At 59.0% G+C, this 19,247-nt stretch overlaps 1 protein-coding gene across 2 annotated transcripts; it reads left to right on the top strand.

Moving 5' to 3' along the window:
* The first annotated feature begins 789 nt into the window (after positions 1-789).
* Positions 790-18,840, top strand: TAOK2 (TAO kinase 2). Of its 2 annotated transcripts, XM_033101663.1 has the most exons (19): positions 790-1,561; positions 4,476-4,642; positions 4,812-4,883; positions 4,979-5,080; positions 5,602-5,647; positions 5,779-5,875; positions 6,025-6,138; positions 6,244-6,335; positions 8,276-8,369; positions 8,471-8,552; positions 9,338-9,505; positions 9,617-9,877; positions 9,992-10,150; positions 11,585-11,950; positions 12,029-12,232; positions 12,448-12,687; positions 15,803-16,015; positions 17,365-17,547; positions 17,632-18,840. In XM_033101663.1, the coding sequence occupies exons 2-19, from the start codon at positions 4,511-4,513 to the stop codon at positions 18,151-18,153; spliced, it is 3,147 nt and encodes a 1,048-aa protein (XP_032957554.1). In that variant the 5' UTR covers positions 790-1,561; positions 4,476-4,510; the 3' UTR covers positions 18,154-18,840. The 2 variants fall into 2 exon arrangements, with proteins under 2 accessions (XP_032957554.1, XP_032957553.1); XM_033101662.1 differs by lacking the exons at positions 15,803-16,015; positions 17,365-17,547; positions 17,632-18,840 and having other exon boundaries at positions 12,448-14,607.
* The last annotated feature ends 407 nt before the right edge of the window (positions 18,841-19,247 follow it).

A 19,247-nucleotide genomic window follows, 5' to 3' on the forward strand; every position in this document is an offset into this window, starting at 1 on the left:
GCATCATTGTGGTGGGAATTTTAAGGTAGACAGCCTGCATAGGTTTGGAGGATTTTTGTTTTTGACTCTTTAGTTTGGGGTACAGGTTGGCCATAGGACATGGATTACTACAGCTCTTCCCATGGTTGAACCTTGGCTTTGGAAAACACCTGGTTTGAATCCCAGTTCGGCCACTTTATGTCTTGTTTTCGTCTATGAAATAAAATCAGCAATTTCATCTAGATGAGAGTCAGGTGGGTATGGTCATGGCCGTGCTGTGACATAATGCAGTACGACCTTGGGCAGGTCACGCAACTGTCAAAGGCCTCAGTTGGCTGAAGGGATTTGACAGATTGAGTTTACCCAGCAAAGATTCCTCAAACTTAGGAGCCCGTGTCCAGGCTGCCTGGTTACTAACCGGAGCGGTCCACTTTCCCGCCTTTTCTGCGCCCAGCATCAGCCTTCCCTTACCCCTCCCAACCTCTACCCTGTACGCACGCGCACATCCCAGCTGCTTGCTTTCCACCAGCGCCCCCTCAAAGCTTCCCCTAGCAACAAGCGCCGGCTCACCGCTAAGGCGTGGCGAGCGCATGCGCCGCAGCCCTCTCAGCCGCCAGTTGGACCGCACGCTGGGCTCCGCCTCCTCCCACCCAGGGTCCGCGTGGCGGGGCGCGCGCGCACTCTGGCTCGGGGGCTGCCGGCCTCGCTGGCCGCGGCAGTCAGGAGAGAGGGGCGGGGCTGTTCCTTGGGGGCCACGCCCCCTTTGGCCCGGCGTCCCTACCGCGCCTGCGCGCTCCCGCCCGGGCTCCATCTTGGAATTGGGAGGAAGAGGGAGAGGGAGACCGGGACGAGACCCGGGTTGTGGTGCGGAGAGGCTGGGGCTGAGAAGAGGAGAGGGAGAGAGGGCGCCGGGACCGCCCTTAGCTGCAGTCTTTCAGCTCCCCTCACGAGAGAGAAGGGGACAGGGAGGAGGCCGGGGCGGGAGTGGGGGCTGTCACCCTCGTACCCTGACGTGAGAGGGGCCGTTTGGCCGGACGTCCTAGGGGTGGGTCCCCTATCGGTGGCCGAAGCCCTGGGGTTCAGGCCCTTCGGTTCCGAATTTCCGGGCTTGACCCCTCGTTTCTCAAATACCCGGTTATCAGCCCCACAGATTCCAGATATCCGGGACCCGGGTCCCAACCTCTCTAAAGCTGGGGCTCTGTTTTATAGGATTTCAAATATCTGGGGTTCAGGCCCCTGCGTGCACCAGTATCCGGGGTTCATTCCCTCACGCGTTCAACTATCAGAGCCAGCCTCCCCCCCGTTTAAATATCTGGGGTTCAGACCCCACAATCAGAAATCCGGGATTCAGCAACTGTCGCCCTCGAGGAGGAGGAGGAGGACTGGACCGCGAGGTCAGATCAGGCTGTCACCCCCTCCCCTCCAGGGGAGGCTTCCCGGGCCCACCCCTGAGGAAGGGCAAACGCCGAGGCAGAGGTGGCAAGGGGAAAGGGCTCCTTGCCCCTCTCCCTGCTTGGCAGAGCCGCTGGAGGACCCCAGGAGGAGTCGGAAGCGCTGGGGGCACCATAGTGACTCCTACCAGGTGAGACACGGGGTGCAGGGGCGCGGGTCCCGGTGTCGAGCGCTGAGAAGAAAGGGTGCTGGGCCTCGGGAGGCCCTCTCGGGATGGGGAAGCCCGGCCGGGCCAGTGGTCCGCCTCTGGCTCCCTCTGCCTGCTGCGGCCACCCTCTTCCCCTTTCTCTTCCCTTCGTTAAGTCCGGTTGAGGAGGCACCTCAGGTGACAGGGTCTCTGATGTCCCCGGGGGTCACGCCCTAGGGGCTGGAGCTAACCAGATGGTTTGCCCCAGTCCGGTCTCCGCTGTCCACTTTGCCCTCAGAGCTGCCTCTTCCTGGTGATTATAACCCTTTTTCCTGATTGCTCTGGTGGGTCGATTCCCGTGCCTCTGACCCCCATGGTGGGTCAGTGTGTCTGTTTCTTAGGCATAGCCTGGTTGGGTTTCCTGCCCTTTCAAGGAAACGTGTGTGTGCGTTTGTGTTTGGGGGTGCCTGGCAATATTTCCTCCCTGCTGTATAAATACCTTCCAACCTCTTGCTGTGATGATATAGTCTCATACGTGTGTCAATTGATCTATCATTTACAAAATGCTTTGCATCCATTTCTCTCATGTGTCCCCCCACCCCCGCCGGGTCATTCATCCTGTGGTGGGGGGGGCTCTTTTATTGCTATCTTCCCATTTTACAGTTGAGAAGCTTGAGGCCCAGAGAGGTTACCCAAGGTCACTCACTGACAGAATCAGGATTTGAGTTGGAGTGAGGTTTAAGAAGGGGTGGAGAAGAGCTTCCTTTTTAGGAGGGCTGTGCTCGGGCTTTTCCTGATAGGAGGTTCTGGCTCCTGTCTTCTGCCTCGTGGAGTTTTCTCTCCGTTGTGACCTTCATCTTTACCGTCATCCCAGCCTTTGGCCTGGGTTCCTGAGAGGGCTCTGTCTTCTGACAAATGATAGCCACAGTGGGTGGTGTCACTTCCCAGTTAAAACCAAGCTGTTGGGGTAGGCTGATCCCCAAAGTAGTAAAGCCTTGTGGGGACGCTGGAGGCCAGGAAGGAGAAATCCTTATGCTGAGTGTCTACATAGTGCTCCTAAGTGCGGGCTCCCCTTAAAAATCTCACTGAGGAGAAGACCAAGGAACTTGCTCAAAGCCCTGTTGCTGTGCGTTGCTGATGAGAGGTGCTCCGGGCAGTGAAACTTAGGGACAGACACACTTGGATTTCCTCGTCTGCAGGATGGAGATAACATTGTCCATTTTGGAAGGTGCTTATGGTTTAGCGCAGACCTGGGTGATCTCTCAAATGTGCGTTCTTATTTGAGGAAGAGGCCCCATGTGACGTTTGGCTGGTCTCTCTCACATGTGGCCTGGGGTCCTGGGTTGACATTCGTGGCTGAGTGCTGGTACAGAGGTCTAGAACGTTCCTTTTGCAATTGTGGGCACCTGCCTTTGTGTGTGGGTGTGTGGTGGGGGTGAGGGGTGCTTGGCAGGGTTGCTGGCAGCACCCTGGAATGGAGAAAGGGGCCTGCTCTGAGCAGCCTGGGAGCTGCTGAGGGCAGTCAATCTCCCAGGCTATTCTGAGTCCTCTGCGCCCTGGGGGCCCACCAGCGAGCTGGGCCTGCTCCTGGCCCTCCCGCTTCCAGTTGGGCTAAGGAGACAAAATTAACACCACAATCCGAAACAATGCATGACAGAATATAATTACATGCTGAATTGTTAGGCGCGTGTACGGAGCTAGAACTCTGCCCTGGGAGGCCAGTTCTGTTGCAGGTTCCTTTGTGCCTGAATTCCAACAAGTGCTTAGTCAGGAGCCTGGCCTGGAACCCCCCAGGGTCTTGGCTCTGCTGTACTGCAGGGGCGCTTGAGGAGCTCTCCCCGAGCCCCACGGTGGTCAAAGGGGCCTCCCTGCAGGAGGGGACTGAGCTGGTGGTGAGTTGACGAGAGAGGAACAGGCGAGGAGTGTGACTGGCGAGGAGAAGGTCCTGGTCTCTGACCTTGGAGAATTCCTCGTCCCTCTCTCTGCCCCAGTGACCTCGTCTGTGAAATGGTGAGCGCGATGCTGCCCTGCTGGTTGCATCGGCTGTTCTGAAAGCGCAGGGGTCGAGGACCAGCTCTGGGCAAATCTCTTAACCTTTCTGAGCCCGTTTCCTCATCTGCAACACGGGGGTGATAGCAGTAACCTCCCGAGGTGCTGGTGAGGCTCAAACGAGCGAGAATGCATGGACGGTGCTTGCTCTACAAGCCCAGCAGTGTGATCTGTCCACTGCAAACGTCCTGTCCCTGTGTGTGACGCGTATGCAGTTTGACTGGACCAGCCAGGCGGCCCAGGTCACAGAGAGGTCCCCGGAGCCAGATGCCCTTCTGTCCCTGGCCTTCCTGTCCTCGGTCTCCCCCCTGCCACCGTGTCCCCAGCCCTTTTGGAGAGCAAGTCTGCTGGCCCCTCTGGGCCAGTACCCACTTCTAACAATGGCCGGATTTCCACTGCCTCCGGCCTGGCCATTTCCTGCTCTCTTCCAGGGTGTGAGAGGTTGAGGGAGGAGGGGGCCTCCACGCCAAGGGGACAGGAAGATGCCGGGAAATGTTTGGGGTATGGGACATGTGGGACAGGACACTTGGGGAACCTGGGTTGTGGCTGGGAGGCAGAATCTTTTCCTCTTGTGGGGAGACGCAGGGGGTGCAGGGAAGTGAGGGCTGCGGGTGGAGGTGAGGTGCTTAGCTCCCAGGCTTCCCGGCAGTTTTAGGGACTCCGGGGGCCGAGTCCCCCGTGCTCTGGTTGCCAGGGCAACTTCATTTTTTTTGGAGCTTTGATGTTGTTCCTAATCTCCCCCTGCCCTTCCTCAGCAGTGCCTCCCCCACGCCAGGGAACGAGGGGCGGAGAAGGCAAAAACTTGAGGGGCCCCTTCCTCTCTCGAGGGCCCCATCCTTGCCCTAAGGGTCCCATCTCCATTCTGCAGGTCAGGCCCCACTCTCAGGGCCCTCAGGGGCCACCATGCCAGCTGGGGGCCGGGCCGGGAGCCTGAAGGACCCTGATGTGGCTGAGCTCTTCTTCAAGGATGACCCCGAAAAGCTCTTCTCTGACCTCCGGGAAATTGGTCATGGCAGCTTTGGAGCCGTGTACTTTGTGAGTTGGGGCTTGGGAGGGTGGGGTAGGGTGGGGACTGCGTTCTTCCCCCCTTTGGTCCTCCAGACATCCCTCTGCACTCTCCACGCACCAGCCCTTTCTGCCCCCTCCTGTGCCAGCTGCTCGGTTCTCATGGAGGGTGTCCCCCACCCCTGGTCTGGTCCTCTAGGCCCGGGATGTCCGGAATAGTGAGGTGGTGGCCATCAAGAAGATGTCCTACAGTGGAAAGCAGTCAAACGAGGTGGGTCAGGCTTGACAAGACCAGGTTGGGGGGCAGGATACCCCAGTCTCAGGATGCAGGCTGAGTGAGCCTCTCCTCCCCCGGCTGCCCCCCAGAAGTGGCAGGACATCATCAAGGAGGTTCGGTTCCTACAGAAGCTTCGGCACCCCAATACTATCCAGTACCGGGGCTGTTACCTGAGGGAGCACACAGCCTGGGTGAGCGCTCCCCCCCCCCCGCCCCCACTGCGGCCTGGCCGTTGCCCCTGCTCAGGCCCATCCTTACCCTGGTCTGGTCTCCTGGGCAGGTCCTGGGCACGGCGTGGTGGGGGGATCTTGGGAAGGAGGAAGTCTCTCCCTGCTGCTTTAGTTCTCAGACAAAGCCATGAGCGGCAGTGTCCGTCCAGAGGAGAGAGACGCTGGTGTGAGGAGTGAGTGCCACAGACTCCCAGCAGTTGGAAAGGGGCACGTGGGCTGGAGGAGAGGGAGACTGAATAGGGCTCTGAAGGGATTCCGATGGCAGTGGCGGCGCTACCGTGGGCTCTTTCTAGGGGAAGCTGTGGCTCTAGGGCCTCTCCCGCCACCCCCTCGCTTTCTCAGCTGCCCTTCTGCTGGTCATTACCCTGGGGGCATGGGCTGAGTGGAGGCTGGAGCAGGAAGCCTCTGTTTCGGATCTCTGCCCAAGGGCCATGGCCAGGGTGGCCAGTTCTGCTGACCTCTGACCCTTGACCCTTCCTTAGCTGGTGATGGAGTATTGCCTGGGCTCGGCTTCTGACCTCCTGGAAGGTAAGTAACCCTTTGTCCAACAAGCGAGAGAAGGGAGAAAAGCAGAGAAGCTGTAGGGAAGGGGGAAGGGGAGCTTGTTCCAGTCCCACCCTTGAGCTCCCTCAGTTTCCTATGTTTCCCTCCCTCCCCAGTGCACAAGAAGCCCCTCCAGGAGGTGGAGATCGCTGCCGTGACCCACGGGGCTCTTCAGGGCCTGGCTTACCTGCACTCCCACAATATGATCCACAGGTACAAGCTGCAGGGGTGATGGTGGGCAGGGGGCGCTCTCCACCGCCCCTCGTTCAGCTGGGCTACAGCCTTCTTGTCAACTTGGTGCCGGAGCCCCCGCCCAGCCTTCCTGAGATGCACCTCTCATCCCTGTGCTTTCCCTCTGGCAGGGATGTGAAGGCTGGAAACATCTTGCTGTCAGAGCCAGGCTTGGTGAAGTTGGGGGACTTCGGCTCCGCATCCATCATGGCACCTGCCAACTCCTTTGTGGGCACCCCATACTGGTGAGTGGGCATGGCGGTGAGTGGGGCGAGGTCGCAGCATGTGGGAGGAGGAGTTGGTAGGGTCTGGGCAGGCAGGTAGCCTCTTTATCCCGACTGTTCTCCCAGGATGGCTCCGGAGGTGATCCTGGCAATGGATGAGGGGCAGTACGACGGCAAGGTGGATGTCTGGTCCCTGGGGATCACCTGCATCGAGCTGGGTGAGCGCTTCCTCCCTGCTCCCTCCCTCCCTCTCTTCTCTCCACTGTCCCCAGACCAGGTCAGCCTTCACGGTCTCCGAGCTCTTAACCGTTTTGACTTGACCCTTCGTCTCCAATACAGGCAGTTGTCAGACCCACCAGTTCTTAGAGCTAAGACTTCGTAGCACTCGTCTCTCCTGCCCAGCACTCTAGTTCTAAACCTTTTCTGAGTGCCCGCCGTGTGCCATGCGCTGTACTGGTAGTTTCTGGGGGTACAGCAGTGAACGAGGTGCCTGCCCTCGTGGAACTTATATTCCAGTTGGACAAACAGGCCTGTTTTCTTCAGTGCGATAAATGCTGAATGAGGGAGTTAAAGGGATCGGACAGCCCTGACACAAGGGACTTGGCCTAGTTCAGAGGCTGGGGCAGATGTCTCAACGGGAGCCCCAGACAAGGGAGAGGCAGCTGTTTGAAGGCTGTCAGCGGGGAAGAGCATTCCAGACAGGTAAGAGCAGGCCGGGAAGCCAGGGCGAGCTGCAGCTATTTGGAGTATGGCAGTAATGCGAGGAGCAGAGTGATAAGGCCAGGGAGGTAGGCTCGAGTGAGTTCCCGAGGCCCCAAGCCTTCGAATCTCTCGTCTTCGCAGCCTGCACTACTGACCCCCTGTTTAGTGAGAGATGTCCGCAAGGCCAGAACAGCTGTCCTGCAGGAGGTGCTGGAGTTCCTCTGACCAAAGGCAGTGGTCTTTCCTCCCGACTATTGTAGCCTCTCCTCGCACAGAGACCTGCCCCAGCTCTGTGCTGTGGTTTCCATCCTCCCCAGAGCCATCGTGGCTCCCCACTGACCTTCGAGACAAGCCATCTCCACCTTTCCTTACAGCCAGAGGCTCTGCTTCCTATAGGCTGCCTGGCCCCTTCGTGAGCTCCGCCCCGAGTATGCCGTGAACCTTCCCACTTTCTTGCCTTCATTTGTATTGTGTCCTCTGCCAAGGGCAGAATGCCAGGCACGCCCCTTTGCTCTATCTCTGCGTGTCTGCATTCACCGTTTGGGACGCAGCCAGACAGGTGACGCACATGTGTGAAGCAGGCCAGGTATGAGAAAAATCTAGAGCTGTCCATTTGATTCCTCATGTTTGGTAGACACCTGGAGAAAGGAAGTATTTTTCTACTATATATAAAAAAAAAAAAAAAATCCCTCAATCCTGGTAATAAACGGCAACTGGTGCTCAGGATCAGAGATCAGTATGGAGCAGACTGGTCCATTGTTCCACAGGAATGGGGGCTCCGGCTCGCCAGAGCTTATTTTTTAAGAGAAACTGGAGGTTTCGATTATTATTCAATTGTTGTCATGTTGGAATTTAATTAAAAAAATCACTGTTCAGGCCAAAAGATAAATAACACAAAACATTTATCTGGGCCACAGGGGGCTCCTGGCTTGCAGCTTCTAATCTGAGGCCTTGCTCCTCCCTAAGTCCCCTGCAAACATACCAGCGTCGAGGCCACGCACACCCAGCGTCCCAGCCATTTACCTCTTGTGCCAGCTCACAGTTTGAACTTGTTATTACTTGATCAGTCCTATTTAATCTTTCCTGTTGGACTAGAAGTTCCTTGAGGGCCCGGTCTTTCTCTTCCTTGTAACATTTGGCAAGGTTTTTGCTCTCATTTGGCGCCTAATAAATATTAGTTGGGCTGATAACTGCTTTCTTCTACCTTCTTTGGTGTTTTTGCATACATGTTATTTTCTTCGCTCCCTTTCTTTGCTCCCTACGGTGCAGGGGGCAACAACTAAAATGCAATTCCTCTGCATTTCACAGAGGAATACGTCGAGGGTGTCAGTTGCTCAGGATCAAGCAGCTAGGAAGTCTGGGAGCTGGAATGTGTACCCGGGTCTTCTGACTTCCGTTCCGGTCTCCTCTTCACACCTGCCACCTTTCACTTTCTCCCCCTGTCCTTTTTCTGTAGCGGAACGGAAACCACCGCTGTTCAACATGAATGCAATGAGTGCCTTATACCACATTGCACAGAATGAGTCCCCTGTGCTCCAGTCGGGACACTGGTAAGGACTGGGGCTCCTAGGCCCCGGGTTTTGGCCACAGGCTGAGGCTGAGGCTTCTGGGCTCAGGCCCTCCAAACCTTTCCTGACCCTGTGACTTCCAGGTCTGAGTACTTCCGGAATTTTGTTGACTCCTGTCTGCAGAAAATCCCTCAAGACAGACCAACCTCAGAGGTTCTTCTGAAGGTGAGAGCTCACTGGCCCACCATTCTCCTAGGTAGCTTGTTAGAGCCGCAAGAAACCCCTCCATGAAATTAGCGATTCTCAGTTCTCCTTCACCAGGACCTTCATGTATGAATTCCCACCCCCATCCCAGTGCCCCGGGCACTCTGTGTTGCGCAAGATTCTGTCTTACCAGCCTGCCTTTATTAAGTAATAAATTGTTTTCCCATCTTTTATTAATCAAAGATGTGTAATACTGCCAGCTAGAGCGTCTGGTCAGCGTGCGATAACCAGGGTTACCGCACTGATCTGATGTAGCCTTGTCAAAAGCCTGTGTAGCCTTGTCACGGGTAAACGTATGATTTCCCTTAGGTGTTTTTGAGTTGTCAAAAGTAGAAGGGCCCCCAGTCCCTTCACAGATCCATGGGGGGCTGACAGAAGCCTAGTTGGAGCCTGATGCAGATTGTCTAGTTGGACCTGCTTGTTTGATCATTGTGGGATCCCTCATGAGTTGCAGAGAGCCCTGGGGACACATCCAGGGACACGTAGCAATTTGATGGAGAACCTGGACTAGAATCCAGACCTCCTGAGTGCTCTTGCTTGTCAGCCATACCTGTGGGAGCAAGAACCTGCGCAGTAGAGATGAGAGGTGCAGATGAATGTGGGAGGAGGGGCCAGGACAAGGCCAGCATCAGCCTGTGCTGGGCACGGCCCCCGGGGAGAGCCTCAGGCCAGAGGGAATGCCAGGACCCAGCGGGCACCGAGGGGCAGGGGCGCTTGGCGGGGGCCTCAGCATTCTCGTCCCCCAGCACCGCTTTGTGCTCCGGGAGCGGCCACCCACCGTCATCATGGACCTGATTCAGAGGACCAAGGATGCCGTGCGGGAGCTGGACAACCTGCAGTACCGCAAGATGAAGAAGATCCTGTTCCAGGAGGCACCCAACGGCCCTGGCGCTGAGGCCCCAGACGAGGAGGAGGTGACTGACCGCCGGCTCTGCCTGCCTCTGGGCTGTGCTCCGGCCTCCCCAGCCCTCCTCACACCCCCTGCGCTTCCCTGTCCCTGGCCAACGCCTGTGCCCTGTCCACAGGAGGCGGAGCCCTACGTGCGCCGGACTGGCACGCTGACCAGTCTGGAGAGCAGCCACTCCGTGCCCAGTATGTCCATCAGCGCCTCCAGCCAGAGCAGCTCGGTCAACAGCCTGGCAGACGCCTCAGACAATGAGGAGGAGGAGGAGGAGGAGGAGGAGGAAGAGGAGGAGGAGGAAGGGCCTGAAGCCCGGGAGATGGCCATGATGCAGGAGGGAGAGCACACGGTCACCTCGCACAGCTCCATCATCCACCGGCTGCCGGTACGCAGCGCGCCCCGGGGAGGCCCGGCCCTCTGCGCTGATGGGTCTCCAGGGGACTCCCTTGGGGCCCAGTGGCCTGAGCCTGGGGCGTCCTTTCCACCTTCCCTGCTCTAGGGCTCGGATAACCTGTATGATGACCCCTACCAGCCAGAGCTGACCACAGGCCCCCTCCAGCTGCCCGCAGCCCCCGCCCCCACCCCCGCCTCTTCCGCCCGTCGCCGGGCCTACTGCCGCAACCGGGACCACTTTGCCACCATCCGCACCGCCTCCCTGGTAAGTGCCGCCGGTGCCCCAGGCCTGGGGCCTCAAGCTCTCTTCCTATGTCCAGAGTGATTTTCTCCTGGGTCCCACCCTCAATGCCGGTCACCGTCGCTTTCTGTCTCCTCACCTCCACCCTCCCTCCTCCCTTCTCCCAACAGTCTGTTTTGGTCACACTGCCCAAAACGGGTGTTCCTCGCTTGACAGACTCACTCCACTTTCAGGGCTGGGCTTACATAGCATCTGCTTGGCGCCTTCCCAGGCTCCTGGCTGGCCAGGTGCTTCCCACCTGTGTGGTGTGGCGCTCCTGAGCAGCATATGACAGGTGCGCCGGGTCCTGTGCTCATGGAGGGCAGGCGTGGTGTTCAGGTGCTCCCCCCATGCTCCTGACGGGCTCGCAGGCCCCGCCACACCTGCACTTAATTCTTCCAGCGCCTGAGGGGACGACCCCCTCTGAGGTGTGCAGCTGTGACTCATGCAGCTGTCTGCCCAGGCACCTTAGGTGGTTCTCAGATGCTGTAGCAGGATCTTGGCCCTTTTTTTAAAAGTGAAGTCATAGCAGTGTTTTTTTCAGTTGACAGGAAAAAGTGGGTAGACTTGCCATGAAACATAGTTTTTCATGCACACCTGTAATAAACCTTTAGATTGCATTCCTGCCAGGCTGTCAGCACCGACAGTCCCCTTAGCGGCTACTGGTTGGTCACGTATGTCCTTGTGGTCTCTGCTTGAGCTGCTTATTCTGCTCAGACAGCTTTTCCGACCCCGTGATGCTTGTTGCTTTGTAATGCTGTGCTGGGAGGTCTGTGACTTCGAGAGGACTGGCCCCTGGACTAATCTGCTGTCCACTGACCTAGCCCCTTGACAGTGGGACCTGAGCTCAAACCTCAGACGAAGACATCCAGGCCCAGTGTTCTTGTCATTCTAGCATCTCATGGCCCCGATCCCGCTCCGTACACAGGCTGTAAGGGGTCCACGCTTACAGGGTCAGAGTGTTCTAGACACTATTACGTGTGTACGTGTCAGACTTAAGCTCCACAGCCCCCTATGAGGCCGGATTATTGCCCCATTTAACAGATGAGAGAACTGAGGCAGAGTGACCTTAACTTGTTTACAGTCGCTTGCAGGTCAGTAAGTGGTAGAGTTGGGGTCTGGCGCAGGTCTGTCTGGTTCCTCTTCCCCTTGGAACTAATCTGAACTGTCCCTCCTTGTATGCCAGGCCCTGTGCTCAGCACCTTTTATATCTCACTCAGGCACATCAGCCTGTGAAGTAGATTATCTCCCCACTATCCCATTGAGGTGTGTGGCCCCGAGAGGTTACATGTGAGGAAGGAACCAAATGAGGATTGAACCCCCGAGTCTCAAGCCCGTACTCTCTGTCCACGGAGCATGGAGACCGTGTGTTCCCAAAGGGGGCCCGGGCTGAGCCCTGGTCGCCCTCTGTCCGCCCAGGTCAGCCGCCAGATCCAGGAGCACGCACAGGACTCCGCGCTGCGGGAGCAGCTCAGCGGCTATAAGCGGATGCGGCGGCAGCACCAGAAGCAGCTGCTGGCCCTGGAGTCTCGGCTGCGGGGGGAGCGAGAGGAGCACAGTGCACGGCTGCAGCGGGAGCTGGAGGCACAGCGGGCTGGCTTTGGCGCTGAGGCGGAGAAGCTGGCACGGCGGCACCAGGCCATCGGTGAGAAGGAGGCACGTGCTGCCCAGGCCGAGGAGCGGAAGTTCCAGCAGCACATTCTCGGGCAGCAGAAGAAGGAGCTGGCTGCCCTGCTGGAGGCCCAGAAGCGAACCTACAAACTGCGGAAGGAGCAGCTAAAGGAGGTAGGCAGGCGGCACAGTGGGTGGAGCCCTGTGGTGGGCAGCGGGCCCTGACGGCCTGCTGTCCCCGTGCTCGCCCAGGAGCTCCAGGAGAACCCCAGCACGCCCAAGCGGGAGAAGGCCGAGTGGCTGCTGCGGCAGAAGGAGCAGCTGCAGCAGTGCCAGGCGGAGGAGGAGGCGGGGCTGCTGCGGCGCCAGCGTCAGTACTTCGAGCTGCAGTGTCGCCAGTACAAGCGCAAGATGCTGCTGGCTCGGCACAGCCTGGACCAGGACCTGCTGCGAGAGGTCGGCCTCCCCTAGACACCTACCCGCTCCCCACCCCGCCCTCCTTCCTGTTGGGGCTCAGCCTCCTGGACACCGCTCTAGCTGCTCGTGCCCTCCAGACCCTGCTCGGGTTCCCTCAGGCCGCGGGGAGCTTGGCTTCTCCTGCCGAGGGGCCCTGGGGCGCTCACTTGCTGACACCAGGGCCCCTGACCCGGGGCCTTCCCCCCTCTGCTCAGGACTTGAACAAGAAGCAGACACAGAAGGACTTGGAGTGTGCGCTGCTGCTGCGGCAGCACGAGGCCACGCGGGAGCTGGAGCTGCGGCAGCTGCAGGCCGTGCAGCGCACGCGGGCGGAGCTCACCCGCCTGCAGCACCAGACGGAGCTGGGCAACCAGCTGGAGTACAACAAGCGGCGGGAGCAGGAGCTGCGGCAGAAGCACGCGGCCCAGGTTCGCCAGCAGCCCAAGAGCCTCAAAGTACGTGCAGGCCAGCGTCCCCCCAGCCTCTCGCTCCCTGATCCTGGGGCTCTGGGAGCACCCAGCGCAGGCACCCCTAGAGAGGAGCAGCCCTGCCCATCGGGCCAGGAGGCAGCCCTGGACCCAAGAATTCTGGGAGAGGAGGAGGAAGCAGTTCCAGAGAGGAGGATTCTGGGACAGGAGGGGGCCACCTTGGAACTCGAGGAGCAGGGAATGCTGGGGGGAGAAGCAAGAGCCCCTAGTCCCGGCCCCCAAAATCGTAGGCATTGGGTTGATGAGGAAATTTGGGGTCTTCCTGACGAGGGCATGGAGGAGCTTAGAGTGCCATCGCTGGCTCCTCAGGAGAGGAGCATTGTGGGCCAGGAGGGGGTCGGGGAGTGGAGATTGTGGGAGAAGGAGGAGGGCTGCCTCCTGGGGGAGGAGTTTGACTTTGGCTGGGTCCAGGGCCCACCACTGACACCAGTCCCTGAGGAGGAGGAGGAGGAGGAGGAGGGCTCTCCAATTAGGACCCCACGGGATCCTGGCGACGGCTGTCCCTCCCCAGATATCCCCCCTGAACCCCCTCCCACACATCCGAGGCCTGGCCCTGCCAGCCAGTTCCCTGGTCTCCTGTCCCACGGCCTCCTGGCCGGCCTCTCCTTTGCAGTGGGGTCGTCCTCTGGCCTCCTGCCCCTGCTCCTTCTGCTACTGCTCCCCCTGCTGGCGGCCCAGGGTGGGGGAGGCCTGCAGGCCTCGCTGCTGGCCCTCGAGGTGGGGCTGGTGGGCCTGGGGGCCTCCTACCTACTTCTTTGTACAGCTCTGCACCTGCCCCCCAGTCTGTTCCTGCTCTTGGCCCAGGGCACTGCCCTGGGGGCTGTCCTGGGTCTGAGCTGGCGCCGAGGCCTTCTGGGTGTCCCTCTGGGCCTTGGGGCCGCCTGGCTCCTTGCCTGGCCAGGCCTGGTTCTCCCTCTGGCAGCTGTGGCCGCTGGGGGCAAGTGGGTGCGGCAGCAGGGCCCCCGGATGCGCCGGGGCATCTCGCGACTCTGGTTGCGGGCTCTGCTGCGCCTGTCGCCCCTGGCCTTTCGGGCCCTGCAGGGCTGTGGGGCAGTGGGGGACCGGGGTCTGTTTGCGCTCTACCCCAAGACCAACAAGGATGGCTTCCGCAGCCGCCTGCCTGTCCCTGGGCCTCGGCGGGGTAATTCCCGCGCTGCCCGACACCCATTAGCCCTGTTAGCAAGGTTCTGGGCCCTGTGCAAGGGCTGGAACTGGCGCCTGGCGCGGGCCAGCCAGGGCTTGGCCTCCCGCCTGCCTCCCTGGGCCATCCACACGCTGGCCAGCTGGGGCCTGCTTCGCGGGGAACGGCCCAGCCGTATCCCCCGGCTGCTACCACGCAGCCAGCGCCGGGCAGGGCCCCTTGCCTGCCGCCAGCCACCACCAGGGACTCTAGCCGGGCGGAGAGCCCGAACCCGCCAGTCCCGGGCCCTGCCTCCCTGGAGGTGAGCGACTCACTTCCCAGCCCAAACCGAAAGCATCGAGCACTTTATCTCCCACCACTCAGTGACGTGGGCCGGACCCGGGCCTCTCCTCCCTCTCACCCTTCCTTCCTCAGTGTGCTTCCCACCACCCCCCACCCCAGCCCTGGGCACCTCTAGACAGGCAGCTTCCTCCACCCCGGCGTCCGGAGGTTACACTTCGTGTGCTCCTGACTCCCCTCCCTCCCCCTAAGTTATTGCTGTTCTCCGGCTGTGTGTGCTCATCCTCACCCTCATTGACTCAGGCCTGGGGCCAGGGGCCGTGGGCGGGGGTGGGGGGGACAGTCATGTTTTTTTTTCTCTCTTTGATTTTGTTTTTCTGTCTCCCTTCCAACCTGTCCCCTTTCCCCCACCAAAAAAAGAAAAAGACAAACACAAATAAAATATCTGAGCGGAACTGTACCTTTGGCCCAGGCTGCCTCTGTCTGCTTTGTCCTGCCGCCTAGCCTCCCCGGTATGCCCCCAGCCTGGACGCTTGGTCCCCAGTTCCATGACCTCTTCACCCACCTCCGTTCTCTCAACCCCTTTCACTCAGCCTCATCCTCTCTGCCTTCATAGCTCCGTTGCCTCATGACCACCACCAGCTCGGGGGACCCCGCTGAACTTCCACAGCACTTGTTGGTCCCGTAGTTGCCCTGTGTGTGGATTCCTTCCAGAGAGTCCTTGGGTTCTGGGTCCTTTTGTTCTCATGCCCTGCTTTGTCTCCCAACTTCTTCCGTGTGGTTCACTTCTTCCTGGGAGCGGACTTTCTCTCCTGACATCAGGCATGACCCTAGAGGGCTGGGGGATGGGACTAGAAACCCTCCACAGTAGGGGGCGGTGAGTTTGGGGACCAGGCAGAGAATGTGGGGGCCATGGAAATGATGGGATTGGTCGTGGGCTTGGAGTGGGAGCTGAGTGCATAAGGGGCAGGCTGGAATGTGGAGACCTGATCAGGGTGGCAGCTGCTGGCCCACTGAACTTGTCAGGCCCTTTCTGGCCACCTCCTTTGCCCCTCTCCCTTCCGTGGCCCGAGACGGGGCCACCCCTTCTTATCCGTTTCTCAGCTCGGTGCTTATCCTCCTTCCCTCCCTCCCACCCTGAGGTGCGGCACCTGGGCCTTCCTGTCCAGCTGTGGTGTTCTCTTCTGTGGGTGTGTTGTCTGACTTGACTTTCTCACTCACTCTTCTGCGCGTCCTTTGTCTGCTCACAGGCTTCTTTCTCTAGTCGTACTTCTCCCTCTTTGCATGGTCAGACTTCTCGTGTGCACTCAGTGCTCGAAAAAGAGTCTCAGCTCCCTGTCCGTGAACTCCTGCTGTTCTCCTGTGAGTTTTCCACCCGACTCTGAATGTACTCTTGGAACCTATCTCGTTTTTCTTGCGTCTCTTGCCCATCAAGAATCTTCCTGACCTCTCTCGACACAGCCCCGTCTCTCCGTGTCTGTCTGTATACAGCTCCCCCCGCCCCCTCTGTCTAACATGTTTTCTGTTTCTCTCCCTCTCCCTGTCTCTGCTCTGTCTCCTCCTCCTCTCTCTCTTCTCCCCCTCCGCCCTGGTCGTTCCTCCTCCTCCTCTTCCTCCCCCCCCCCCCCGCCCCCGTCTCCCCTCGGTCCATCCACTGCACAGTCTAAGGAGCTGCAGATTAAGAAGCAGTTCCAGGAGACGTGTAAGATCCAGACCCGGCAGTACAAGGCCCTGCGGGCGCACCTCCTGGAGACCACGCCCAAAGCCCAGCACAAGAGCCTCCTCAAGCGGCTCAAGGAAGAGCAGACCCGCAAGCTGGCCATCCTAGCCGAGCAGTACGACCAGTCCATCTCGGAGATGCTCAGCTCGCAGGCGGTGAGGCCTGGGGGGGTCCAGGGAGGGAGCAAGGAGGCCGCCCCTGCACTTCCGGCCGACTGACGGCCAGTGGGAGTGGGGGGTGTGGACAGACACAGGGCTTTTTGCTGCTGGGAAACTGAGAGCCCCACTATTAGTGTTCAGCACAGTGCTTTTATTCTGTTTCTTAAGTGTTTTCTTAAGGTCTTGACAAAGCCAGCCTGCCCTTCTCTACCAAGAACCACCAAGGAAAGAGGGGCTACAATTTTTTTCACAATTTTTTTCTTCTTTTTTTTCCCCTCTTCTTCCGCCTCCTCCCCACACACACACTCTGGTTCAAGCCGTTGTTTCTCAGTCTAGTTGTGTAGGATGCAGCTCCGGTTGGCCATTCACGGCAGCTCAGGGCAGCTTTCGCCACACCGGCTAATGTCCACTCTCACCTGTCCCCGGCCACTCCTGGCAGCACACAGTAGCCCATGGCAACACACAGCAGTCCCCACCCACGTCCGGCTGCTCAGAGCAGCCCAGCTCCAGGAAGAGCTGTTGTTCACAATCTTAGCTGCAGAGGGCGCAGCTCACTGGTCCAGGTGGGAATCAAACCTGCGACCTTGACTTTAGGAGCACAGCGCTCTAACCACCTGAGCCACCAGGCCGGCCCATCATTTTTTTCTTGAGCTTGAGTTAGTGTAATGTGTGAACAGGGAGCAAATCAAAATGCTTGTAGCCCTCAGGCCGATTTACTCAGACTTCTGGAGGATTTTGAAAGTTGCTGTTCTAAAAATGATCACGTATAACACGGGAATGGGCCACTTAAAATATACACATGGTGTGAAAAGTACAGGTACCCTGTTTGCTGTCATTCTGTCACCCAGTCCCACCTCTCAGAGGTAACTGTTGTTAAGTCATTGTACTAGACTTTTTTTTTTACATATTTTAAAAGTTACATAAAATTTTTTAAGTAAAAAATGGTGTCATACTTTACGTACTGTTTTCTGTTTTTTCCACCGAGTATTTCTTGGACGTCTTTCCATGTCAGTACACTATCTCATTTTTTTTAACAGTGTAGAATTTTCCATGGTATGGATGCACCATGTATATTTAACCCATCCCTTATTGGTGGACATTTAGGTTGTTGCCAGCATTTTGCTGTTACAACGCTTCAGTGAGCGCCTTCGAGCACATGTGCAAGTATAGCCGGGGCATAAATTCCTGGAAGTGTAATTGCTGTGTCACAGGGTATGACGGCCTTTCATTTTCATAGATGTGGAGACTGGCTGCTGCTTGAAACCTTAGGGCCCAGGCCTACCTGGGGCAGGGGAGGATTATAGGGGCGGGGGGAGACCCCTGAAACGCGTCCCTCCTCTTCCCAGCTGCGGCTTGATGAGACCCAAGAGGCCGAGTTCCAGGCGCTTCGGCAGCAGCTACAGCAGGAGCTGGAGCTGCTCAATGCCTACCAGAGCAAGATCAAGATCCGCACGGAGAGCCAGCACGAGAGGGAGCTGCGGGAGCTGGAGCAGAGGGTGGCTCTGCGGCGGGCGCTGCTGGAGCAGCGGGTAAGGGGCTCTGCCTGCAGGACGGGCGGGGGAGGGCGGGGCCCCCGCCCGCACCGGACTCTGCTCTCTCTCCCGGGCGCCCAGGTAGAAGAGGAGCTGCTGGCCCTGCAGACGGGGCGCTCCGAGCGGATCCGGAGTTTGCTCGAGCGGCAGGCCCGCGAGATCGAGGCCTTCGATGCCGAGAGTATGCGGCTGGGCTTCTCCAGCATGGCGCTGGGGGGCATCCCTGCCGAGGCCGCTGCCCAGGGCTACCCCGCCCCGCCCCCCGCCCCTGCCTGGCCCTCTCGGCCTGTTCCCCGGTCGGGGGCACACTGGAGCCACGGCCCTCCTCCTCCAGGCATGCCGCCCCCAGCATGGCGTCAGCCCGCTCTGCTGGCTCCCCCAGGGCCCCCAAACTGGCTGGGGCCCCCAGCACAGAGTGGGACGCCCCGTGGTGGAGCCCTGCTGCTGCTGAGAAACAGCCCCCAGCCCCTGCGACGGGCAGCCTCGGGGGGCAGTGGCAGCGACTCCGTGGGCCCCCCCGCTGCCGCTGTGCCCGGGCCTCTGAGCCGCAGCACCAGTGTCGCTTCCCATATCCTCAATGGCTCCTCCCATTTCTACTCCTGAGGTGCCAGGGGGACCAGCAGATGAACGGGGCAGGGGTGGGTGGAGCCTGATCCGAGGGCTGTAAGCTTTAGGCCCACCCACGGGGGGTGGGGGGCCAGGAGGTTGGTTCCAGCTCCCCTCAAACGTCCTCATCTCATGAGCTTCTTGGGCTGGCCAGTGGCCCGGGGTCAGCTTGGGCGTAGGTGCCTCAAGGCTGACCAGGAGCCCCGGCCCGCCCACCATGGTGCCAGGGTCTCTCTCCACCACAGCCTGGGAAAGGAGGGAGACAGCGTGCGTGTCAAATATTCATCTAGTCCCCTGAGGGAGGGGAAGGGTGGGTCTAGATACATTATATTCAGAGAACTATACTACCCTCTGCAATGGGGCTGCGGACCCCTGGACTGGGGTCACCAGGCCCCCCGGACCTGGGGTGGGGAGAATAGGAGGAAAGGCCTGCCTAGGAGAGGAGCAGGAGGGGGTCTTGGGGTCGGGATGCCTGGGCCCCTTCATTCCCTTCGCCGTCTGACGTCCTGTGCCGTCTCGTCTTTTTTTTTTTTTTTTTTTTTAAATGGAGATCAGAGCTGGGGCAGGGGAACAAAGGAAGGGGCTGCTCCCAGGTCTGGGGGCAGTCATGGGAGCCCCTCCCAGCTCTGGGGCTAGCACAGAGCCCCAAGGCAAGCTTTTAATAAACTGTTGGTTATTCTAACAGACCCAGGACTCATCTTTTCTGCCTGAGGTGTATACGAAGGGCTGTTAAGTGGCTGGTGATACTGTTAGCATGTATCGAAGAAGAGAATTGACTGGGCTGTGTAACTCAAAATTGCAGTGATTTTAATGGCTTCAGGTATGACGGGATCCAGAGCGTCAAAGGAGGTGATCAGTCTTTTGACCTCTGCTTCCCTTTGCTTTGGCTTCAAAGATTTTCAGAAAGTTTACTTCATGCCCAGGCCCCTGGCATCTCCGAGCTTACATCCTGCCACAACCTCAACAGCAAGAATCACAAAGTCCTGAAGACACTCCACTGGCCCCACCTGTAGCCAGAGGCCTGGGGAGGCGCTGATTGGCCAGGTGTAGGTGCTGGACCCACCCCTTAAGGCCAGAGAGTGGCCCATGGA

The sequence above is a fragment of the Rhinolophus ferrumequinum genome (assembly GCF_004115265.2).
Source record: "Rhinolophus ferrumequinum isolate MPI-CBG mRhiFer1 chromosome 15 unlocalized genomic scaffold, mRhiFer1_v1.p scaffold_54_arrow_ctg1_1, whole genome shotgun sequence".
Taxonomy (NCBI): Eukaryota; Metazoa; Chordata; class Mammalia; order Chiroptera; family Rhinolophidae; genus Rhinolophus; species Rhinolophus ferrumequinum.